General features: G+C 37.0%; 1 protein-coding gene across 1 annotated transcript in view; it reads right to left on the bottom strand.

Annotated features, from left to right (window-relative positions):
* Positions 1-27,464, bottom strand: part of PDHX (pyruvate dehydrogenase complex component X) — a 47,141-nt gene that overhangs the window by 5,465 nt on the left and 14,212 nt on the right. The window contains exons 3-9 of the mRNA XM_060764855.2: positions 27,059-27,159; positions 24,044-24,249; positions 22,759-22,857; positions 16,770-16,953; positions 14,318-14,465; positions 6,765-6,823; positions 1,682-1,840 (exon numbers count right to left, since the gene is read on the bottom strand). Of these exons, the coding sequence (XP_060620838.2) occupies positions 1,682-1,840; positions 6,765-6,823; positions 14,318-14,465; positions 16,770-16,953; positions 22,759-22,857; positions 24,044-24,249; positions 27,059-27,159 (956 nt within the window). The remainder of the gene's footprint in view (positions 1-1,681; positions 1,841-6,764; positions 6,824-14,317; positions 14,466-16,769; positions 16,954-22,758; positions 22,858-24,043; positions 24,250-27,058; positions 27,160-27,464) is intronic.

Genomic DNA, 27,464 nt, shown 5'->3' with positions numbered 1-27,464 from the left:
GCTACAATGCCTGCTTCTTGCTGTACATTAGAGTTAAAATAGCTAGGTCATTAACCTCTGTATACACGTACCAGAGGAACAAAAAAATGCAGATGCCTCTGTGTATTTAAATATTTAGATGTTTGAGTTTTCATGTGTAACTAAAAATGTATAAAAGTTTAGTACCATAAAATTTATATAAAATAAAATTGAAAATTTGGTAATTTTTTTACAAAAATGTCTACAATCATAATCAATTTAGAATTCACAGCAGTGTATAATCTCTCCTTGCTTATTCATTTCCAGTCCTGAACCCGTAAATCCATATTGATCTGTGGTTAATTAGTACATTGTTCACTGCAGGTATGGAGCACCAAGAGGGAAACAGAGAAGGTGGTGCTTGCACAGGAAGGCTAATTGTTTTTTAGCTCTTTAATATTGTCCAACTGGGACCTGTATGTAATACTTCAACTTTGATTATTTCTTTTCCTATTTTGGAAAAGAGATACTTAACTTTAAAAAGTTAAGTACCTCTTTTCCAAATGCTTGTTGACCGGAACGATTTTGGGCTTTGGATTTTCCCCCCAGATTTTGGAATAACTATACATATATTTGCATGTGTGTCTGTGTGTGTGTGTGAGTGAGTGATATATCTTTGAGATGGGTCCCAAGTCTAAACAAGAAATTCACTGATGTTTCTCATACAACTTCCACACTTAGCCTTAAAGGGAATGTTAATTTTGTGTAAGAAACAAAGTCTGTGTACACTGAACCAACAGAAAGCAAAGGTGTCACTATCTCAATCACCTATGTGGACATTTTTGGATTTTGGAAGATTTCGGAATCTTGCATAAGAGATACTTAACTATTAGATTTTGAGAGACTATTAAAAGTGTATTCTACTTAGGTCCTTTCAAAAGATAAACATTTTAAAATCTCTCTCCCAAAGAACAGATTTCCAGGTTATTTTAATATGTAATCATAAATCTCTTGTTGCTTATACTGTGAAATGTAGATTCCACATTTCCCTTGTTGCCAACTGTTAAACCCATTTGTAACAATTATAGCAGAGAGCGATTCTCCTGACACTGCGGTTTCTCTAAATCCATCACACAGTTTCCAAAATCTCACAATATGTTCTGGGTTTACCCCCATCTTTGCAATAGTGTTTGCATGTAATTATATTTTGATTTCATTTTAATCTATTTTTGCATACTGTTAGCTTCCATTTGCTACAATTTAAAAGGTAGCTATAGCAAAAGGCAAGAATAATAATACAGAAAAAATCTTGCAGTGATCATTCTAGATGCGGCCATTTTAAAAAGTTTAAACAGAGTATTAAAGTTGTTTCCTATAGTAAAACTTTGCAAATAATGATGTTGAACCTCAACAGGAAAAGGAATAGAATGTACATTCCTGAATTTGTACAGCAGTACTCTAAATTAATCACTTGTTTGGAAATGTTACATAAACATAGGTCAGAAACAAGAAGCATTTGTTGACTTTAATATCACTTACAACTCCTCAAATGTTTGCCAGAATGAAAAACTCGGCCATTCCTGTGGAATTGTACACCCCACCCCACCCCCCACCCCCAGCTTTTGGCAATCTGAAGTATATCTAAAAGAAACTGTAGGTCTTTTTCTGAAATAAGCCATACTTGTAGATCTAAGTGCCATTATGGCCTAGATAGGAGCCCTACCTTTGCAGATGCAGCAATTTCCTGAATTCCCTTGGCTGCAGCATCTTTTATGATCGGTGTAATGAGACCTCGGTCTGTTGCCACAGCAATAGAGATGTCTATAGACTGCAGCTGCCGGGGGCCCTCACCATCCCAGGTCACATTCACATCTGGCATTTGCTGGAAGAAGGAAACAGAGGGAGACCCAGCTGTTAATGGAATAATGGTGCAACCAATTACAAAGTAAAGGAATCCCCTTTAGAATTTGTGGGAACAGAGGCATTCACATATGAAGAAAGGTTTTCTTAAGCAAGGCAAAGTGAACAATAATAATAAAAAGATATATCATAGAAGTCTAAAAAAAAAGACTAATCTTATTAGCTAGAACCCATGTATACTTACTCTATCTTGGAAAGGGAATGCACATTATAGACATAGAAGTTTCATAGCTACAGGCAGCAAGAAAGATTGATCAGCGCCCACAACTTCGGAGTCTGAATTATTAACAGACTCCATCTCATCAGATGTCAGGCCTAACCTTGCAGATGCCTAGGAGAAAAAGCACTGTGGTGTCTTGCCTGCAACCATGAGGAAACACATATTGATTTGTGTTCCTTCTAGATTTATTTGGTGTGTGTGTGTGTGGTGGTGGTGGGAGGGGGGGTTGAGCCACACTAAAATGGGAGGAAAAGTCGCTAATATATCCCTGTTAACAGCCTCTGTCCTATAACCAAATGCAATGCTTGATCAATGTGAAACTTGCTAAAATTTCTGAATGTTGGCATTTGAAATTTAAATTCATGAGCTATTTTAGTCCTACTGCTGGACTTTTAATGCAGTAAGATCAAGCAGAACAAAACCAAATTCGAAACTTTCCCATATTGTTCTTGCTCCTGCCCCCAAAGCAAGGAATAGCATCACTACATTGAATGATTAAAAAACAACCAAAATCACACACATTTGTTTTAGATTTATTTTTATTTTTAAAGCTTCAACGTTTATAGTGTGTCTTTTATTTATAAAGGTGAAAAACAGCTGTTCCTAAAAGAGCCCACACAGTGCTGAATTCAATTTATATTTTTATATATAAAAATATATAAATTTATATTTTTTATAATTTTATAATGTATATAAATTTATAATTTATATAAATTTATATTTTCCTGAATATTGATCTGATCTGAAATGTATATGGCAATACTGATTACACATTAACGGATTGCCACTGATGATTTTCTCTTTTACAAGGCATTACTGTTAGAAAAACAGACACATATTGCAGCCCAGTCTTTGGAAGGAGTTCACAGGGTTTATAAGGAACTGCAAACAGAGCCAGCATGGTGCACTGGTTTGAGTACTGTCCCAGAAGTCTGGAGAATAGGGTTGCCCACTTGGGGCCTTATTACATTAGGAAATACTCTGTTTCTGAGATTGTTTGCCAATGATTTCAGATGGGTCCCATCACATGTCATTTGTCCCATCCCGTCAGTATTCCATCACAATCCACCTGCAAAGCATCACAGAAACAGATTATTCGCAGATGGAATTCTAATTGTGTTTTTTGGAAATGCTGAAGCATGGTTTTTATGTGTGGTAGGCAAATCTGCATACAGCCCATCAGCAACATTACTTTTTTTAAAAAAAAGGTAATAGAGTGATGTAGATGGATGGGGAGGAGCCAGCCTTCCGTGGTGTGAAGAATCAAAGCGCAGTATTTTCAAAACATAAGATTCGTAATACTCAGGTGTGATGAGGATTGTATAGATCAAGTCCTAAAAAATACGGGGTGCATACTGATATAAATGGATTATATCCCAATGTGATGTGGTCCTTGGTTATGGAAACTCGCTGAGTGATCTTAAGTCACACTCCCTTAGCCTGAAAGGCACCGCCCCTCAAACAGATCTTGCCAAGAAACTTTGTGACAGGTTCACTTTAGGTCATCATAGGTGAAAAATGACTTGGAGGCATAGAACAGTGGCAACAACTCAAAAGACTTTCAAAGTGCTGGCTTTAGCCTATACAGCCCTAAATGGTTCCGGGCCAGCTTACCTGTCAGAACATATCTCTCCTTATGAACCATCTAGGACTCTAAGATCATCCGAGGAGGCCCTGCTCTTGGACCCGCCTTCTTTGCAGATGTGTTTGGCGGGAATGGGAGACAAGGCCTTCTCAGTAGTGGCCCCTCGGCTGTGGAACGCGCTCCTTAGGGATATTAGATTGGCCCCCTCCCTCCTAACATTTCAAAAAATTTAAAACCTGGCTTTTTGAGCAAGCATTTGCAAATGCAGTGTAAATAGGAGGAGGTGAAAAGGAGGAGGAGGAGAAGGTGAAAAGGAGGCCAGGAGACTTCAGCTACTCCAGAGTGCAAGGTGCAGCCTACACACCAACTCTACTCGGCAACAGCTACACCTCGCTGCCCCCTCCCTCCAAAAGCCAGCAAGGAGGAGGTGAAGAGGAGGCCAGGAGACTTCAGCTCCTCCATAGTGCAGGGCGCAGCCTACACACCGACCTTCCTTGGCAGCAGCTACACCTCGCTACCCCCTCCCTCCAACAGCCAGCAAGGAGGTGGTGAAAAGGAGGCCAGGAGACTTCAGCTACTCCAGAGTGCAAGGTGCAGCCCACATACCAACTCTCCTCAGGGGCAGCTGCACTTCGTTGCCCTTCCCCATCCTCAGTCTACTGGCAAGTGATAGCTCACACCTAACTTATGACACCACAACTGATAAAATCTATGTTCCTCTGGACTTCTACGAAACTGATCAGTAGTCTACTACCATCATCAGATAAGACTCTCCCTCCACCCGCCCCAAGGACCTCACATCACATTTACCATCCCCCAAGAAGGCCCAGGACTTTTTTTTTTACCCTTCCCATTTTGTATTCAATCTGTACCTATATAATTTTGTGTCTGTTGGGATGTGGGGGGAGCAGGGAGGCTATAAAAAAAGGGCTGAAACGCTATGGAGAGAGACTTGGGGAGTTGGGGGGGGGGAGGGAAGGAAGAGATGGGGTCTTCATTGTTAATTGCAGCAATAATATGTTTCATGCTTATGTCTATGTTTGATGTTTTTAAAGTTTTAATGGTTTTTATCTGCAGTTATATGTTATTGATTTAGACATGTGATATTTTTATATATATATGAGGCATTGAATTTGCTATTTATTATGTTGTAAACCGCTTTGAGTCCCCCTAGGGGTAAGAAAAGCGGTATAGAAATGTAGTTAATAAATAAATAATAAATAAATAATAACTGGCAAATCTAGATCCACAGAATGACTGGACAATGCGATTGGAAAATGATTTTAGTAAGGAGACACTGAGGACCTATGTTTTCATTGGTTTTATATGGTTTATACTATATGTTGAATGTATTTAATTGTTTTATGTTGTTGGAGGCATCGAATTGTGCCAACTCTAAACCACCTTGAGTTGCCTTCGGGCTGAGAAGGCCGGTGTATAAATACGGTAAATAAATAAATAATAGCCACATGATCCTTTGATAAATGCCCTTTGGACATCTTTAGCATCGTTTCCCCCTATTTTAACATATATATGGGAGATTTGATTAAAGCCAAAGAGCAGTTATCACAGGCAAAGGAATTTAAAATGAATGCAGAGATGAAGGGCTTGAGAATTGGCAGGCTCAGCATAAGGGTGTTCCTAGCAAGGATGTTGACAGCTGCAGATCCCGTTTTGGAGGGGGGAGGGGTTGGGGGGCATGCTCTAGACAGCACCCACACTTTTTTTGGCAAATTAAATTACTAGCAAAACAACATTCCCTGATGTACATTGATATCTGGATAAAAGAAGTTAAGAATGATACACCATATCAGAAGGGCATTACTTGGATATCATCATGCTTTCATGATGATTCACTTGGACATTTTGGGCCATTCCCACTGTGTGCGGGAATGCACCTGGAGAGTTTGAAGAGCTACTGCATGAACTGGCTACTGACTGGTGGTAGTTGTGCTTGCCAACTATATTTCATAGTTAAAGCTCTGACTTTTAAATCTTGAAACCTGGCGTAATGACACTTTCCACAATATTTTCATTAGCATCAAGCCTATACTCATTGAGAGTTTTAAGGAACATCATATGCTAAAAAGCAAAGGTTAGAGTTGTGATTGCACCTCTGGAAATTCCTTTTCAGAAATGTCAATTTATAAAATCAGTGATTTATTCATTCAGACAACTGTTTATTTATCACTTAATGTGTATGTTTGCTTGTTTGATTTTGAGCTATTAGTGTTTTCATTGCCGACACTAATGTATTGGAATTGTGTTGAGACTATGTGTATACTTGAATTTGTCAGTATGATGCCTTGAGTGCCAATTTGCAGGAAAGGAGAATATAAATAGAACAAATTAGAGCAGATTGTTATGTGGCACGAGGGCAGATGTTCAAAATCAAAAGCTCACTAGATATGTAGTTCCCTCAACTGCTGCCCAAAGCAGTGTGAGGAAAAAGAGAAATGTGGAATTTGATGACATTAAGTGAACTGTGAAGGAGAAATAACGCCTCCATTCTGTGAATGTGTGCATCATGGGAACAGAATAATACTTGCAGTCAATAGGATCAGCTTAAAGAAGAGTCCCTCTGGCAAACATTCTGAAATACTTTGTAAAATTCAGGAATATACACACAAATGATAAAATCAAAGTGGAATTATCATGTTAAGACACCCATATTGAAAAGGCTGCTAGATAGTCCAGCTAACCATATTATGGTATGTATACATTCCAAACACAGATGACATAAAGATAAAGAATTTTACCATCACAAATTCCAAAGAGTAAAGGGACAACACAAAAATATGAAAAATGTTTGAACATCGCTTTAAAGAGAATCCTGGGATTTGTAGTTCCTTGGGGCTTTGGCACTTTTTGGCTATGAAAGCTAAAGACATTGTAAATTTATAACTCCCATGCATAATATTGAGCCACACAGACTGACTGCTAACAAACTGCATCAATTCTACAGTGTAGCTGAACCTTTCATCTATAAGACCCTCACTGTTTCTGTTGCCCCCTCTTGTTTCTCAAATCCTTTATTATATATAAATCAAGAATGAAACATTGTACTCAGTCATTACTTACTTTGAGGGTAACTGCAGTTGCTTTAATAATGAAATCATTTACTGACACTTTAATATCATCTGCAGGGGAAAGAAAGAGAAATTGAGTTGCATGGTTTCAAGATAACAATGCATAACAAGAAAATGTTAAGATAGACATTGGCAAAACTGCAGAATGACCTTTTGGAAAACCCTATTATAAAAAAGTTTTAATAATTAAATTACTTATCTTCACAGTAGGATTGTTTTTTATAGTACCATAAATTTAAAACACGGAACACATTTCTCCCATTACTAGAGGGAAGGAACAATTTGGAAATGAGATGCTATTAATTGAGACCACATTAAGGAGGGCACATATTCTTTAAAACTAAGCTGTATTTTCAAGAAGAGAGGAAATTAAGAACAGCTGAAAGAAGATGGAAAACCACCATTATGATAATAGTAAGTATGAAGGGAAAAGGAGGAAGGGTTTATAACACTTTATTGGAGATAAATATCACTTAAAACAATGAAGTTTGAGATAATGGTGACTAATATGTCCTTGTAATAGTACTGTTGGAATTTCCATTTCTCCCTTCTGATGTTCACCGGTCTCTGAATTATGCAGCATCTTTACACAATAACACATCAGCTGAAATGTTGTTGTTCATTCATTCAGTCGTCTCCGACTCTTCGTGACCTCATGGACCAGCCCACGCCAGAGCTCCCTGTCGGCCGTTACCACCCCCAGCTCCCTCAAGGTCAGTTGAAATAGTCATCCCAATACAGGCCTAGTGTAGTGTTTAGCACCTCAATCTCAACCTGTTTAAAATATCAATTTAGCATAGGTGATATCTCATATCTCATTGCGGAAACATCAAATCTTCTCAATCATACTTCCTCCCACCTTTGACAAGTATACATGTATGTGGCAATTAAATGTCAGATAAATCAAGAGACTCTTTTCAACCCAGATACCACACTGCTAGGAAAAGGGACATAATTAGTTGGCAGAACTCAAGAAGCCTGATTAGTTGGCAGAACTCAAGAAGCCTCACATTGTTATTTGTCCCAGTTGTATGAGGTGCATATTGTTATTTCTTACCCACCTCTCCTTACAGACCAAGGTGGGGAACATAAAATATAGATACAGACACAGATATATATCAATTAAAAATGCACGACCAGTTAAAAAAGTATGCATACTGTATTTAAAAAACAAGTAATCTGTATTAATAATAATAATAACAATAATAACTACTACTACTACTTTATTTTTGTACCCTGCCTCCATCTCCCCGGAGGGTCTTGGGATGGCTTACATGGGGACGAGCTTGATCAACATAGTTAAAATATAAGACACTAAAATACATAAACAACAGTATAAAACAGAATAAAACACAGCATTATAACAGAATATAAGAGCAACCATTGAACAAACAACCAACGAACCTGCAATTATAATTGGTTTCTGGACACAGGTGGGCAGACGATGAAAATCAATTTTGAGGATAGGACTGATGGATAATTTAAAAACTCATAACTTAAAAGCCAGTATAATTAAAAGGCCTGCTAGAAGAGATTAGTTTTAGTGCTGCCTTCCAGCAGACAATTTCACAATGGGGTTGGCTGATGAAAAAGTTAACAGTTGCGAGCTTGGTCCATATAAGTATTCATGCACTGGGTCATAAGATCAAATTGGAAAAGAAGGTATCATGATGAGAATGATAATAATAATAATAAAATGTATTTGTTATCCACTTCTCCCTCACGGCAATGTAGCTCTATGGACAATGAGATGAAATGTTTGCTTATCTTAAAATTGGTATTCTGGTTTAAGAAACTGAAAGACTGGTAGTACAGTGTAAAACAGAGGATGATGTTGATGGTTTGAATAAGTAATACTGTTATGACAAGTTTTATGGGTCATTTACCACACTAGGGTTAAAACCAAACAGTTCTTTAGAATGGCTGGCTTCAATGTATTATAGACAGAATTTAGAAGAATTTCTAAACAAATGTATTAACATAAGCACTTCTCATAATTTAATTCTCAGAACATAACAGCATTTTAGATGTGATAAATGTCCCTGGAAAATATGTAACAGAAATTCATATCATATACCTATCTATTGAAACACAGGTGATATGCAAACTCTGCTATGTAAGCAGTATCAGACAGCATAATAATAACGATTTTGTCTACATATTTGTCTAACTAAATGCAAGTATCTGTGGTAACAATAACATTATCCATAGCTTTATCATGTATTAAGTCATCACCAAATGAATGGCAATGTATATGTCATATAACAAACTGCTTTATTGTTAATACAAAGGTCTACTGTAGTTCTAAAAATAAGCCCTCCAAAAAAAGACACTGTAAATACAAATTTCATTGTTCCTTTGATGTTCTATGAAGCATGAACTGGAATAATCAAAAGGATTATCTTGTATATCTGTTCAACTGTAAACACAAAACATGTCATTGTGTGATGTACCTTGGGGGCTTTATGCTGTTCAGATTACTGAGATGAAGGCATCAGCAAATCCTAAAATTGGGTTAACTATATTAGCAGGGCAGGTAGGAACTCTGCTGCACGGCTGAAAGTCTAAAATATTTAAGCAACGTAAGACCATGATCCCCGGGCATCAATTTGGCCCAAAGGTGTACAGTAACTTTGAGAGGTTTGGATTTTTTTTCTGGCGCACATACATACTGTTTAGGCAGTATGTCAACCCTCCTTCCTCCTACTGAAGGGGAAATCAGTCACTGGCTTTTTTTAGTCTACAGTAATCATAACATTCATGACAAAACTGGGATAACAAGATGCAGTTTTTGGAGAAAGGACAGATCTCCGATGCTGTCCATCTTTGGGTTATTTACTGACCCATCCTGAAGGCATGTGACAAGTTATTTCTCATCATAGATCAAGTACTCTCCCTGCATACTTTACAACTGCTTTACTGACCCTTTGGCTTCTAAAACAAAGATGCAGCACAAAGGCTTCAGAACTGTGTCATTTGATAACATATAAATAAATCTACAGAAGAACTGTAAGAAAAGAAGTATAATTTCTTCTTATAATTACTATGGCTATTATCCAAACCAATCTATGGTCTAAACCAAACATGCTACATGCAGAAAGCAAGTTTACAATGGATTATACAGTACTACTACTGCAACAAGTCCACTGCTAACAGAATTGCACTGATGGATAAAAGGATAAAATGTGCATGTCCAAACCCAAGGGCATACTTAGGTTAGACCAGTGGTTCTCAACCTGTGGGTCCCCAGGTGTTTCGACCTAAAATGCCCAGAAATCCTAGCCAGTTTACCAATTGTTAGGATTTCTGAGGTTCAAGGCCAAAACATCTGGGGACCCACAAGTTGAGAACCCCTGGGTTAGACTATAGCCTGGAAGTTTGATAGTATGGCCAACTTCTAATCTTCTGTCTTTTTGATACAGGAGAATCAGAGCATATCAGAACATGTGTCCAAGGCACTCGAGTAAGTGGCTGATTTCTCAAAACCAGAGACTGTTGATTAGTTGGGCTGATTCAATATTAATTTTAGACCAGATGTTGGGAATGAAACCATCTTGGTGAAGTGATAGATGTACGGCCCCTAGAAATGGATAGATGAAATGCAATTAGAACCCCCTCACTCAGCATATTTGGGCTCAACCTCCTAGCTGACAACAATGATGCCAACAACAATGATGAGAAGATCAGCACACCTTTGAAACTTCTGAATCTTGGATATCACGAATAATATATTCTATAAAATGATACATTAGGCAATTTATAGAACTGTTTAGTGTATATAATATTTCATTAGTGAATTCGATTATTTTTCATTTATATAAAAGAGTTACATCTTTTCCAATCAGCTTCTGGTCTGCTTTACACTGTAAATAGTATTTTCCTGTTTATAATTTTCTTCAAAAATATTTCCCTCTACATTTCAAAAAGACAATTATCTTTCAAAACAAAATAACAAAAATATAACAATAAATGCTCCCAATTACATTACAATGGTTCCTTGGTATCCACAGAGGTTTGGTCCTAGGACTGCCTGTAGACACCAAAATCTACATATATATACAACCACATAGTAAAATAGAATCCCTTATATAAAATTTTTGAAAAAGGTTTAGTTTTGTTAATTTCTTTTCTAAATATTTTCAAACCATAGGTGGTTGCATCCATGGATGCAGAATCCATTGATATGGAGGGAAGACAGTATATTAAATTTACAATGGCTCACTCTTGGCCAAGTTTCTATCTACTTTACTCAAGATCTCTCACAAACAGTAGTAGAATAACAGAATACATGAAACCCATACTACCTTTAGTTTTCCACTACCCCATGACCTTTTGTTATGCTACTTAATATTTCTACCAGTTTGCCCTAATAAGGTAGAGCACACTAGCAGCAAGAAAAATATACCACATTTATGAACTATAAATAGCTATGAGAAGCTCCAAAGTGTCTTGTTAGAAATAAAAGACTGGATTTTTCTTATTCTTTACATTTCTGTGGTAAATCTGTAATGCCAGCAAATGACAGGAGCTCAACAAAAAGCACAAAGCTCAGTACATAGTATTGGTTCTGTACGAGAAAATCAGAATTACCATTTGAATAAACTGTACCTGCTTAGAATGCTAATGGAAGAATTTGGCCTCTGCACCTGCCAAGTTGCTAATTAAAAGGTAACCTTGAAATCCAAAATGCAAAGCCATTCATGTGAGGAGGTTTACACTGAAACTAGTGGGTTCTTTTTATGGTTGGGAATATAGCAGTATCAAAGCAGCATATATTTCCACCAAAGGCAACGCTTCCATTAAATCAAAATCCTTTGCCCATGACATGACATCTGGATGACCCCATTGGCCATCAAAACCAATTTAACAAAAATGAGTGCTGAATGATGTCTTGCAAGCAACATCACAAACAAGCATACATCAGAAAGGAAAGGAAATTATCCAAATTACAGCTGAAGTCCAGAAGACAGAAAGCAAGACCCAATAATGCAAATCCACTGCTGGAAGACGATCTATCAGCATATCCAGGAGGATGTGATTTCCCACCATACAGACACTGTACATCCTAATTATCTAGATGGGGAACAAGGTTCTTAGTGACAGGAAGGGCCGATGGGAAGAACAATATTCTATTGAAAATGCACAGGGGCAGGGATGGGAATAGTTTCATCCAGGATCCATTGATGGAAGTTCTACTATCAGAAAATGCACCCTGAGTTTTCCTAGTTATATCGCCTCTTTAATAAATATCTAATTTGGATCAATATTGCTTAGATCAGAGATATGGGATAGCAGTAGTAACATCTGTAACTGTACAACAATGCACTTTCGCGTAAGTAGGCTGCTAAGATAGGGAGTGGAAATGCATCAGATACCTACATAGCAGAAAATGTATAAAAAGAAAACTTCTTGAGAGGGTACCAAAGAATGGTACAGAGAGAAGGGCATTCAACAATTTCATATTTAAAAGTTGTTCTTTTTCAGATTAATGGTCTGAAGCAAAATACACTGATTTTTTCTGATTGAAGATTATGGCTTTTAATCCAATTGATAGCCCTGCTGGAGCAAGCACATTGAATGAATGAGATCTACAGTTGTGCTAATTCATGATTCAGAACAGGTCAACAGACAGGATTCTACCTATTTCTTATTTTTACTTAGGCGATCCCTCGTAGTCCGAGGATGATGGTCCTCCAAGTGTACTATCCTGGCGGTGAGTCTGTAGGTGACTGTGGAGCCCTATTCTTGATCTGCATCTTCTCCCACAGTGAGGGCATCGGTTTCCAGGTGGAAGGCGGTCCCAGTTGGGGTTGGCTTGACACGCCTTCCTCTTGGCATGTTTCTCTCTTTCGCCCTCCATTCGTGCCTCTTCAAATTCTGCAGCACTGCTGGTCACAGCTGACCTCCAACTGGAGCGCTCAAGGGCCAGGGCTTCCCAGTTCTCAGTGTCTATGCCAGAGTTTTTAAGGTTGGTTTTGAGCCCATCTTTACCTTCAAAATATATAGAATCTCTGGTAAAGAGGGAGCCAGTGTACTACAGTGATTTGAGCACTGGACTTTGACCCTGGGGACAAGGATTGGAATCTCTCCTGTGCCATGGAAACCCACTAAGTGATCCTGAGCAAGTTACATTCTCTCAGCCTCAAAGGATGACAAATGCAACCGTCCTTCCTCTGAACAAACCTTGTGAAGAAAATCCTGTGGTAGGTTTGCCTTAGTGTTGCCATAAATTTAAAAGGCTTGAAGGCATACAACAGTAAGCATTTGTGGGGTTTGTACAATTTGTATTCATCATTCTACAGGTTCACTTGTCCAGCCTAGTGGAATGCCTGGAGGCTCTGAAATCAAAATCTTTGGAGATTTCCTCCCATTTTCAAATTGTCACAAAAAAAACCTCCATGTAAAAGGCCTCCGCCATCAGTATTCTCCTTGCATGCCAAAAAAGAGGTGGTTTCGATCAGTTCACTGGCATGGCTTGTCTTTAACCTTTATTTTGTGCTACAGCTCTGAAATGCACCATAAATTCAAGATAAACTATCCTGTTCTTCTCTTCAGCTCTAACACTTGAATCCAATTGCTGGTAGCCATGTGAGTAGATCTACAGATTCAACTATTGAATGGTGAATAAATATTTACAATATATACTCATGTAGAAGTCTAAAAAAATTAATTAAAGCTGACTCAAAAAGCTGGCTTGATGTATCCACAGTACAGTACCTTACCTCTTATCTAAAAGGAACTATCATTTTCTTTGTTACTGAATAGAATGGCAATAGGTGAAAACTTAAGTCAGTCCCAGTAGAGCTTTAAAAATGAACCAAATCCTATACTCTCTCCACCACCACACTACTTCTGACCTTTCTGAATGCCTTGGTGAGAAAATGGTGGCAGCACCCAAAGGAGCTGATGCACTGATGAGACAATGGTACTTTCCCCTCTCTGTGGAGTAACCCTTGACATATCCACAAGTCATATCAAAACTTGCCCTTGACATATATATGAAGTCATCTTACACATGAATATATGTGGCATATAAATGTCATTGTTTCAATAGGTATATTCCAGTTGGAACCTAACAATAGAAAGACTTACCCAAACCTGAAAAACAAAGTTTGAAACATCACCAAAGTATTATATGTTGTTGCTATCCAGATACTTACAGCATTTCAGGTATCAATACATTCATTCATTCCAGCTATAGCTCTAACTTGTGTACACGGGAGGGAACTTAACTGCCCATTTTCAAGTTCCAAGCCCTTTTTAAACAGTGTTTAAATAATAGTCTCAGGAAAGCAATTTAATTACTTCTATTAAAGATACTGAGTAATCACAAGGATTCATGACTCCCAATTCTTACAAAAATTGTGACAACAGAAGCAGAATTGAGATATCAAGGAGAGATTGTTTGATCATCACCAGAGCCTAGACAGAATGTAGAATCTGACACAGAATAGATGAGGTGTCAGAGCAGACCAAATACAGGACAGGACTACTTAACACAATGTATTCCATGGGACAACACAGTTAAAATAGTAATATTTTCACCTTTTGCCAGCTCTTGCCTTAGCTTCAGAACCGCACCAAGGTCACAATCAGCGGTTGCATATGCGTGCGGGACAGTGGTTTTCGATTCTGTTAATCTCTTAGCAATAACTCTTCTAATGTTGCTAGCAGGGACCTCAGTGAATGTGCCCTGTAATAGAAAACATATTTTAGATTGTAAATTAAGCAAAGATTAAAAATGTTTGTGATAGGAGACTGTCTTTTAACTTCAAAAATATTCATAGTGAAACTTAGGTTGATCTCATTTATGCAAACCATATCGACAATAAAGAAAACATTCTAATAGTGCTCTAAATTGGAAGGGGAAACTGCATATACTTAAAAAAAAATCCCTGTTACTTATAGAGGATTTCTCTGCCTTAGATCATTGGGTGAAAGAAAAGACCTGCATTTTGGGGGTGACACCCTTAATCCCTATTTAACTTGCGTATTCATTTTTATGACTAGGTTGCTGGTCCCTGTTCTTTTGAGCTTCTCATTTTTGTTGTGGAGAGAGTATACCTGCTACTTTTACCTCCCTCCTCACTCCCTTTTCATTTTGTGGCAATAGAAGGTACTACAAAGAAGTGAACTCATTCACTGAGTCCTCTCCATTCTGGTTGGGAAATGGAAAAATGCACGAAGCAGCTAAGAGGTAATCAAGGGTGAAAAGGAGCACTATGAAAGGAAGTTACATCATACTAAGACTGCATAACTTACAGTAAGCCCTCCTCTAGATATAGCTGAGAAAAGGTGTTAAAGGACGTTACAAAATCATCTTTATGCTAACAGTCATCAAGGTCCAAAATAAACAGACTTTCTCCTGATATATCTGACTAGATATGCTCCCAATTCTATTCAAGTTGAGGCTGGTATTTTGGTTTCATTTTGTACACTGCAGAAAACCTAGGAGTGTGGACCTTTTCTCCAGCTGCAGATGCTGCTGCCTTAGAACTAAATGTAGTTTTTTGTTTTTGTTTTTTGTCGTGTCAGGAGCAACTTGTGAAAAGATCTGAACCCCATATCATTTCCCTTGTTCATGCACTCGCAGCTTGGAGCCTTGACCTTTTAAAAACGTAGGCTTGAAAGTTCCAGAAGTTTCCAAATTTAAAAAATTTCAATGGCACACCATTAGGCAAGAGTATCTCTCATAAACTTTTGCTATCTTGGTACTGAATCAGGAACCATCACTTTTTAGAGTTGTTATAAATAACATTAAAAAAGAGAGACAAGGTTAGGTAATTATATCACTGGCATTAGTAATGAATGTCTTTTTCTTTCATAGACAGTGCTATAAAAATATATTATGTGTTATAAAAACTACATGGCCCATCATCAACTGGAGAAAACTGTCTGTATTGATCTAGAAGGAAGAAAGTCTTTCTACTTCCTTCAAGATAAAATATTGACAAATTTTGAAAATTTACTTTAACTAAGGAACATTTTAATATAACTCTTTTCACTGTCTATTCAGCATTATATTTTCTTCCTGTTTTTCTCTGCACTTGTTTTATCAGACCATGTCAGCTGAGGGATTCTGGGAAGTTTAATTTGAAATAATAATAATAATAATAATAATAATAATAATTTATTGATTTCCCCCCCCCCCCCACACACCCCCACACCCACACACCTCCCCATGGAGACTCAGGGCAGTTTACAACAAGCAACTGCAAACATTCAGTGCTATAATGTGCTAACAGAACCAAAACAAGCAAAACTCCCCAAATTAAAAAAAAAAATCCAACCACATCAATGTGGTTGTGCTCATATTTTAAGTGCCAATATTTGTAATGTATTTTATTGCCTTTTTAATGTATGTTTATAGCTGTTGATTTGTTCCTGTTAATTGATGTGCTCTGTTTCTTTGTTGGCATCTAATGACTGCCAATTGTAAGCCGTCGAGTCCCCCTTCGGGGGTTGAGAAGGACGGGAAACAAATGCTCTAAATAAATAAATAAATGCGATGACATAACAGAATTACAGCTAAACATTAAGGAAACAAAATTTAAGATTAAGAGTAATAAAAGTATAAAATTAAAAAGATAGAACAGCCAAAGTAACAAGTAATCACTCTGAATGCTGCAAAACACTCATTATTAAACCAGGAGGAAATCCAAAAATCAGATTGTATTGGAACACTGCAGCACCAAGATTAGATGTCAACAAACCTCTAATATTTTCTGAATTCTGGCAGTATCTATAGCATTCAAAGAAGAATATGCATGTCCCATGTAAGTAATATATGGGCAAACTTCATGTTACATGTAAATGTATATTTTAAAAAACCCTCGTCATGTAAAACTCTTCAGTCAAGAAAATATTTTAAACGGAACACAACAATTTCCTTGGCAACTATCTTTCGCTCATTTTAAACTAATCTTAGCATGTGATGTTAATACTTGAACTTATCTATAGGTCCAAGTAAAAAAGTTAATCCTATCATGCTTATTACCGTGGAAGGAGGCCGTCCTGGCACAGAAACCGATGGAGCTGGAGGACGCGCAGCAGAAACTGGTGCCCCAGCAAGTGATGGTGTAAAAGGCACTCCAATTTGCTGTGAAGGGAGAGAAGAAACCGCTGGCTTTCCTTCCAAGGGTTTTTCTTTCTGTTTCTGCTCTAAAAGCATAAGGGCATCCCTGTCATTTAAAAGACAAATACAAGTAGATCTTAGACAAATATCTGATTCAAGAAAATGAAATACATTAATCTTCAAACACCCCTCATGGTCAAACCAAAATGAAGACACTGTGAACTTCATATATAAAGTATGACTGATTGCTGATATCTCATTATTACTAATAGATCATTGGAGTGGGTTAAACCCCTGTGCTGGCAGGACTGAAGACTGACAGGTCGCAGGTTCGAATATGGGGAAAGCATGGATGAGCTCCCTCTAGCAGCTCCAGCTTTGCATACGGGGACATGAGAGAAGCCTCCCACAAGGGTGGTAAAACATCAAAACATCCGTGCATCCCCTGGGCAATGTCCTTGCAGACGGCCAATTCTCTCACACCAGAAGCAACTTGCAGTTTCTCAAGTCACTCATGACACGACAAAAAAAAAAGATTATTGAAATTCTAGGCTGTCAGTCCAAGAAGTGATAGTGTTTTCACTCTGAAACATTCAAAATCAAGCTCTAACACTGGAGTGATAGTGAAACATCATCTAGCTTTTCATACATTTTCTTTAGTATCTTATCATTTTACTGTCTCCCTGAAAATGCATATACCTATGACATAGCAAAGGCAATGAATTTCTCAGCTGAGAAATTAAGACTGAGTGGAAGAGAGAAAGAAAGTCAAAAATATGACAGTGCTGTCAGTTACCACTCCAGAAAGTTTCCAAAACTTCTGTTTTATAGAAGACATAACTAAGTCATGTAGAAAAGTTCTTGGTTGGAAACTTCAGAGAAAGAAAATCATAAGCTGGTTTAAACAACACTCCACAAATCTGTCCACCATCAAGTATCAGCAATGACAACTAAACAGACTGCACTGTCCACATCAGTATACCTTCTGATATCAAATACAAGTGGTAAACAGGAATAGAGCTACAGATGCAATCCTTTCCTAATTGTAGTATTCCCATTTCCTACTACAAGTACACTCAGGAATCATTCATTCAAGCCAGCCTGGAAGTGGCAGTCATGAAACCTAGCTGTATAAACACCAATATGTTCTTAGTGGCAGTTATATCTTTGATAGTAACAAACACAAAAAGAATGTAAGTGATCATAATATTCATATTATACAGCAAAGGCTATTTTAGTGGATGATATAGTAAGGGCATAAAATAATATAAATTTGATTTTTTTTAAAAAATTAGAGTCATAACTGTCATGAGCAGAAAGAATGGACAGCTTAACATAGCCATTAGCAATTTTATAATGCTAGGTCTGTTATTGCTGCTTTTTATATTTGCACAGATTCAAATGTGAGAAAAGTATGCTTTTAGTTAATTTTATACCATGAAATACCATTATCAGCTCTTTCATTCCATAATTAGGTTCTGGAATTTCATAATATATTCAAAACACTATATAAAAACACAATAATAAATAATAGCAATATTAAGCTGGGTAGATGATTTGTCAGCCATGAAGATGTAGACGCGGAGATGTACAACACAGACAGACACATACACTCTCTCTTTTAGATGCCACAATCCACTATAAAATTTAATTGCTTCCCCTGTGACTTGCATGGGTAATATATAGCTGCTAGTTATGAATGAATTTATTTGTGTCATTCAGTGCTTAATAATTATAGGAGCAGATCTGGGCCATTAAAAGCAATAGGGATTTTGCCACTGATTTAAATGAAGTATTAACACATAAGTAATAGCTGATGTCGTATGCAACCCTATTTTTTTCTAAAAGTTATAGAAAATTGTTAATTTTACAATGCCTCTTTAATTAGATGTTTCTCGTAGATGTTTTATTTTCCAGTGATAACTACAGTAAGTTTTGGACAGATTATCTTTGTCAGTGGAAGCTCTGGGGGTTCAGTTCAATATTTTGGACACCAAAAAATGATATATCTAATTAAATTTCCTTCTAATTCAGTCAGCATGTCCTCTATTTCCAATACAAACAGGAGACCTATTCTCAATTGCTTTTAACATGAGAGAAATCAACCCCCGCATAATACAGCTTACAATAGAAAGACAAAAAACACATGCTCCTATAAAGTCCATATTAATGGTTTCTAAACTAGTTTGCACCAGTTCAGACTTTGCAATTGTTGGTGTGTGTGTGTGTGTGTGTGTTTGGCTTGAGATCATTTTTTTAATATTTCTATTAATTTATGAAATATATTTTCTAAGGAATTAAGCTGGTTATTTTTCATCTTCACTGAAAATTGTGTCCTACTGCCATCTGCAGTTTTCAGTGGGAAAACAGCAATTTTGTTTGAAAATGAAGAAGCCAGTAGTCTCAAACAGATCCCGTAAAATCCTCTAAACACTAAAGGTAAATAGCCTAAGCCATAGAGCAGTTACCATTTGGATGACAGGCTGAGTAGCTAGATTTTCATGTTTACCAGTTTAGAATAAATCACTATTTGTTCAGCTAGGACAGCTACTGAACTCACACAAATGCATGAACACATCTACCCAACTGATCTGGATAATCTCTATTCAATTTTTTTTAAAAGTCAAAAGTAATATGTTTATTCTCCTGTGTGAACATGATTGTCTGAAGATGTTCTGGAGGAATCAGGCTACCTTTAGGTTTCCAAGCAGAAAAAGTCAACATCATTAGCAACAGAAGTGAGGTCATGAATGTATCTGTAAACAATGAAAACAGCAGGTGGCCATCATGCATATGCCAAATTCATTACTGCTGGTTTACTGCAATACAGGAAAATGCTCCTATTCGTTTTGGTTTAAAACAAAACACTTTTGAAACCACTGGAATATTGGGAGCATCTCCACCTGAGCTACAGTGATGCACCAACTGCTCAGATGGGATTGCTAAGCTAATGCAGCTGTGAACAGGGAAAACGGGGTGGGGTCCCATGGTCTGTTAGGGCCACAAGGCCCAGCTCAGTCGACCCGTAAGTACCCTCTAGAAGTCAGAGCTCTGCTGAGAGGGTTCTCACAGCAGTAGATGCTGGCAAAGTACAGCCTGTAGATGGCTGAGTGACTGCCAGGTTGTGTCCATTTCCCTTATAGCTAGCTGTCTGACTGATCTCCATCAGTCACTTGGTGATGGCGACCATGATAGTGACCTCGCAATGGGAGCCTTCCAACACTTAGCAGGACTTTTCCAGTCAGCTCACCATTATCATATTGAGAGCATTCCAGCTGAGCAGCAGCAATGCACCAGGTGCCTGGATGGGGCTGGTAAGCCAATGGCAGTGTGGCCAAAAAGAACTTAAGATGGGAGATGATAGAAAGAGAGGAAAGATTGAGAGGGAAAGTGCCTGGATCGGGGAGGGTAGCAGCCTTTTCAGGTCACACAAAATCCTTTAGGGAGGTGTATGTTGTGCAGGTCTACCTTAAAGCTTTCAGTCTAAAGATCCACTTCCCGATCCCCTCGAGATCTGACCTGGGGTGATTGTATCCAGGGAGTCCTTGTTGGGTCCCAGAAAATTACAACTGGTTTGTGCTGTGGAGAAACTCTAGCACCATTTTGGCACCCTTGGTTTCCTCCTTCATTTCCTCCTAAGCTGGGTAGGCTGGCTTTGACTTCTATAGAGCCATCATTCAACTGTGGATGTCAACCAGGTTTTCAGGGGTAATTTTATTATTAAACTTTTCCCACTTATATCTGAGTATCGTATAAGGTACCTTTTATTGCTACACTAAAAGGCATTATAATGTGATTGGGGTTGGCATTTAATTTCATTGTACAATGTACAATAACATAAAGTTATTCTAATCTATTTTATAAACTGGTCGACAATGGAAGAACTACACCAGTTCCTGATGCCCACTATCTTCTGTGCAAATGTGGTTGTACATTCTATACTGTATCAACAATAATATGAAAGTTTTAAAAGGAACAACTAAGGAGAACATAATTTATTTTAATTTTTGTTACTATGTGGCAATAATATTGATGTTATGCTATTGATAGTTAATGCCCAAAATGTATAACAGTGGATACGTTTCTAAACATTCTGTATTTTAGTCCTTGCAAGATGAACAGAATAATCAATAAACATGTTTTATACACACAGAGAAACAGCTATCTTATTGATTAGCTGCAGCTACTGCCTCTAACCAGCCTAGCATTTGATATTACTTTAAATAATTTCTTATGCATTAAAGTGTTATGATATTTTTAGTGTGAATCCATTATAAAAAAGAGAGAATTTTAAAAAGGACAAAGCATGTACTTTACTATTACTGTATCTTCATGAATGCTAACCTTAGGCCACTTAAAAATATTTTCTAAAATATTTGTGTATATTCAATATGTTTGCACACATATAAAACACATGCAGTGGATTACTAAAATAATCTAAAAGTAGTTACACCAATTTATTGTTAAACAGTAGCTATATGTATTCATAAGTTATTGCAATTCATAATGATGATAAAGCAGCTTGTTACTTTGTCTTTTTAATGGATATATGCCCATTGATTCTGTTAAAAAGTAATAAAATCAGATGTCCATGCAAAATAAAAAGAGCAAGGAATGTGGAGAAAAGAGGGAATGCCATCTCTTAAGCTGCATGCAAACCTCCACTCTCCTCTAAAATCTGTGGCATATCTCCATGGCTACAAGGAAAAGTTAATTAGATGTCTTTGTAACCTAGAGGGCTTCCACCTGTCATGATCTAGTTACAAACCACACATTACAGTTACACTTACATAATGATTAAACTTTCTGATAATGAGCTGCTATTAAAAAAGAAATTCCATCAATATAGTTTGCTGTTCTATCTAAATAATGTCACAATGGGAACAAAATGGAAATCTATACTATGAATGCATTTTATTAGACTAGGCATTAAACTAGGCCTTGGCTTACTGCCATCGGTTGACGAGCACTCTTATAATTGAGTTTTTAAGTTGTCGTTTAATATGTCTATACATTTTTTCAACTGTATTTTAAAATTGTGTATTATTTTATGTTCTTTTTTGGCACTTGGTGCCATGTGTAAGCTGCCCCAAGTCCCTATGGGAAGATGGTGGTGAGGTACAAGAATAAAGTTATTATAAAGTTATTACTGGCCCAGTATAGAGCTTCAAGTCACACCTGGGAGTTTACCAAAGTATAATACTTGCATGCCAAATGTAGAAAGATTAAAGAGAAAGCTCTATTCTCATGAGGTGCCATCATCCATCTCCCTCTAAACAGAGCCTTCAATATTAGATACTAAATGATTAAGAACCTTTTGTGGTCATGAAATTCAGATAAACATGATAATCTACCAATAACAAATGTTCTTCCATTAATTCCAATTGAAGCAAGAATTTGTGAGAAATCAAGTTAGGCTTCTTCAATAGGCAAATAGCCCTCTTCTAATAGTGAAATACACCCAATTCCAAGCTGGATTTTCACTTCATGACATTGTAACACACACAAATATCTTGGTTTTCATACACAAATATCCTGGTTTTCTGTTGTTCAGCACTGACAAGAAGCTAACCCTTACTATTAACCATCTCTCTTATCAGCTGACTCGCTAGTGTAATTGCTCTTGCCTATTCTTTCAAAGCATAGAATCCTAATCCCTACAACTAGAACAAAATGTAGCAGAAAAATGAAATCTCCTCTGCTTTTTCAGGGACTGCACATCCTGCTTTCTCCATTGGCCAAAGTTGTTCTAACCTCCATTAAAGGCACCAGAGAATGTTACTGAATTCCAAGTGTGAACATCTCAAAAACTTCTAAATATTACTGTAATTTTTGCCAAAGGAACTTCCCACACTCATTTCAATGAACACCAACCTCATTATTAAGAGAAAAAGGTGAATGAGTAACATACTCTTTAGTGAAAATCCCTCGAGGACCTGAGGGTGTGCAACGGCTTGCATCAAGTCCATGGGACTCCAGAATGTTTCGGGCAGCAGGACTTAAACGAAACCTAAAGAAAGAGAATCAACCTGCATTAAAAGCTTATATATAAGGAGGCCAACTTTGATAAAGGGATTGTTAATCATATATTCTAAAAACTGATTTTTGATTCCAGCTCTTTATGTAGACATTAACTGTCAAAATGTTCTATGTTTCAGAAGTCCTTCCTAACCATCATTCAGCTGTCTGGATAAAAATAACAGCATATGAAGGAATATGTATCTCGAACTTAACACTTGAATGCAGTCACATAAGCAGCCTAAAGCCTTAACCAAGACCTGCGTTTCTAAATGTAGACCTTATTCCTGGAATAATGGTCTCTCTTTTCTCTACTCTGTTTGTATTAAGATGTTTCCTTTATTGAAAATAATTTTCACAAACATCATAGATCATAGATCAAAACAGACACACATGGGGGGGGGGGGGAGAGAACACTAGTCATTTCTGATATTCAAAGAAAGCTATTAAAAAAACATAGCTGCTATCATAAACCTACACTTAATAATTGGAAATGCACTTAACAAACAAAAAATGCAATCAGAAAATGCCTCTGCCAGTCAGTGATGGACAAAGGGTCTTTTTCAGCATAAGACAATCCTACATGAATATCAATTTCCAAATACGAAAATTATACCTCAGTAACAATTGTAAAGCAGCTTGCATATTTAAGCTACCCTTCCAATTATAGATTGATTTCTTTAATATATATATAGATAAATAGCCTTTAAACAGATCCCTCTATAAAATACACATCTGAAATTCTTGGAACTACACAATTTCAGATTTTTTTAAATTTTGAGATATTTGCATATATATAAAAATGAGATATCTTGGAAATGGGATCCAGGTCCAAACACAGTATTTGTTTATATTTTATATACACTTTAGATAAATAGCTCTCTCTCTCTTTCTCTCTCTCTCTATAACAATTTTGTTAATGGGCAACAAATAAATCAACCCACAAAATTATAGAAAAATGTGAGATCTTTACTACTACTACTACTATATCTTCTTCTTATGAGATAAATTTATATCCTGCCTTTTCCTCCAAAATGGGATTCAAGGCATCAAAAGGCAGTTCCAAAAATATGAACAAATTAAATGCTGAGCTATAAAATATAAATCAGCACTGAAAGAACTTCAAAAAGTAGCTTTTATAGATGAGGAAGGATACTTCAGAAAGATCAGGAACTCACTGCAGTTTTTTAGGATGCTCTTCTGCTTTATGTAGTGATGCTACAGAAGGTGACGGGATGGGGACAGGAGTTGCTGCCAGTGGTCCCGACAACGAGGGTTCCTCACCCATGTCACTTGGTATTTCTACTTGCTTCCAGTCTTGACCTTCTTCTACCAGCAAGCCAATTATTGTACCCAAACGCACACTTTTACTTCCTTCCTGTGCCTGAATCATAGGACGAAAAGAATCGGGATGCTTATACATTGTCGAGAGTGGACAAAGAAATAAAAAAACTCAAGACATATTTTTAAAATTGCATCCATGAATTTTTCACTGTCGACATTTTCTCTACCAGCATATCTAAACACACTAAAATTTCACATTACCCAATATGAGAACTCACTGTATGGTGAATCTAGTTTTCAGGTTATTATTTCATCACATAGATGCTACTCTAGAGATATTTCTGGTGGAGGGGAACCTTATGAAGTACTAATACCACTGAACTTCTTTTGGAATAATATTCTCTGAGATTTCACTGTATGACATCCAAGTCAAACCATACTGGTTTTAAAATCCTAGGACACAGAGAAAATCATATTTTTGGTATATAAACTCAATTTTTCTATTAGAGCAGCTACTAGGAAAGCCCAGCCAGCAGATTTCTTATTTGCTGTGTAAACTAGTCTAATTAGTTTCATACTTGAGATGGTTCTACATGGCTCTCTTCAAAAGATCAAATAATTGGCTACAAGAAAAGTCCAATTATAGCTCTTCGGGATTGATGACATTCTCCCCATGAGTTAGCACCTATTATACTTTTTTTAAAAACACTACCAAGACTGTGTAGGCAAAGTTGTCAAAGATGTCAAGCCTTAACAAAACGTGCAGCACCATTATCCCATAACTCAAGCAGTCATTTTCTCACTTGATTTCTCCCTTAACTACTCAGGCTGGTATCAGGTATCCCTTTAGCACGTACAGTAAGTCTATCTTTGAAACTCATTTGCAAGACACATTCAAGCACGACATTTTAGCAGACTACATGTTCAATATCAGGTTCAGTGATGTGATATGAATTCGCATAAGGGATTGCCTACAACGACATTGCCTTAATGGCATTTTAATAGCTAAGTATAGCACACCCTTTGATCATGTTTTAAATATAGTCAGTGTAAAACTACTGACAGAAGGGCTTTGGCATATAATTTAACTTAGTTAGCTGCTTTCTATTCTGTTCTTTTATGCCCCCACATTCTCTCAATGTCTCCTAATAAACCAATTAGAAACTTTTCTCACAGCAAAAACTTCTTTCAACATTTTCAGTCTGTAAAACATTACAATACAACAGCCCATCATACCACTAAAATAAGCAGTACTATTTACCCATCTAAAACCAATGATGTAGCGTGAAACACAATTTCTACCAAACACAAGCCTGCTAGTGTTCAAAGAAAAAGCTTGCGTCTGAGTCACATTGTTTAGTGAGCATATACAGTACTTATCAGACTATCAAATCAACCACGTGTTAATGTCAATTGGCCTAAAAGGCACATCTGAATAAAAAAAATCATTGAAAATATAATTTGCATGGAACATATGGAAGTGTGATTGACTTTCAATTTCTATGCATTAATGTCTACAGCTACGGCAGCTGCCACTCTATGTTTATCATACTTTTTAACTCTGATTATTCTTCCTGAATACTTATGTTTTTATACTAGGCTCCCCCATATGCATCCTAAATTAAATAATATACACATTGGGAATAAACCAGTTTCACTGTGAAATGAGTATACAGTCAGTCCTTCTCGTTCGCTGGACTTAGGGGAGCAGGACCCAAGTGAAAGTAGAAAAAAGGAATAAAAGATAACACATCTTTAAGAACCCGAGGTCCTTCAATGCAACTCTATGATCAACTTCTGCAGTTCACCACAATGTCACACTAGAGCAGTGATTCTCAACCTGTGGGTCCCCAGATGTTTTGGCCTTCAACTCCCAGAAATTCTAACAGCTGATAAACTGGCTGGGAATTCTGGGAGTTGTAGGATAAAATATCTGGGGACTCAAAGGTTGAGAACCACTGCACTAGAGGATCTAGTGATATCTGGAGAGACCATAAGAATAAAATAATGTAATTCACAAAGTAAAACCCACAAATATGAAGATCTAACTGCTCTCGATCCCGCCCGCTTCACAAGCACGGCTGGCGGGGACGAGAGATAGGGCCTTCTCGGTGGTGGCTCCTCGGCTGTGGAACACCCTTCCTGTGGACATTAGACTGGCTCCTTCCTTGATGATATTCCGCAGGAAATTAAAGACTTGGTTGTTCAAGAAGGCGTTCGAACAAGAAGTGCAATGATTGGTAATGACTATAGGAATGGAACAACGGAAAATGATACTGGATTGTGATTTGGACGATGAGACGACGCTGAATGGTTTCGTAGCAATGATGATGTTTTTGTATAATGCCGGATTGTGAATTGTTTTTTATACTGTGTCTTGAATTTTGTTCTTCCTATGTTGTACACCGCTGTGAGTCGCCCCCAGGCTGAGAACAGCGGTATATAAGCAAAGTAAATAAATAAATAAAATAAATAAATATTAGTAGTCTGTTCAAAACAATTACTTAGTGTTTCAAGTTAATTGTTTCCAATTAACTGTATATGCCTCTGTATATGCCTCTGCAGACACAACTATGAGGATGAGCCTATGATTTGCTTAAGTCTTTTCTAAAAACCATTTTTATTGTATCTTTTCTGTCAGTGGTGTTAGTGGCTTAAAAAAATCCACTAATCCACATGTAGCAACTGATTCAAACATATAAAAGAAAATGATTGATATTATTTCATATGGAAATAAAAAGGGAAATCACAGTTATTGAAGACAAAAAAACTCCTCGGCTTGGCAACAGCCTTCTACTTTCATAATGCACAATACAATACTAACAGAAGTTTGAAAATCATTAGAAAGAGAGCATAATAGTGAATTTACATATCAAACCCCTAATATAGATTAGGAAAGTTTTTCCTACCATGATTTTAGCTAATATGCCATCATCACTTGACTCCATGGTAACCACTGCTTTATCAGTTTCAATTTCACATAGCGCATCCCCAACATTCACTGTGTCTCCTGCACAAGGAAATATTATTCAAAATTTTAATCAATTTATTTCAGACCACTAAGGAGAAACACAGTAATGTTAGTACCATTATATACTTTATAGGTCTGCAAACCTGGTGCAATTGTTTTTAAATGAAGCTGACAAAAGAGAGTAAACTAGTATTATTTTCAAAAAGAAATGTACTTTCAATACCAGTACTAAACAGCCAGACATTTAAAGGAAAAAAAATATTAAAGGGTAAACAGTGATGTTATGCATATACGATTAATACATTACTACAAGATATGTTTTGATTTTACTTGCATCAGCATTT

The sequence above is a fragment of the Anolis sagrei genome, chromosome 1, assembly GCF_037176765.1.
Source record: "Anolis sagrei isolate rAnoSag1 chromosome 1, rAnoSag1.mat, whole genome shotgun sequence".
Classification (NCBI taxonomy): Eukaryota; Metazoa; Chordata; class Lepidosauria; order Squamata; family Dactyloidae; genus Anolis; species Anolis sagrei.
Note: the sequence above shows the minus strand (reverse complement) of the source record. Positions and strands in the feature narration are given on the sequence as shown.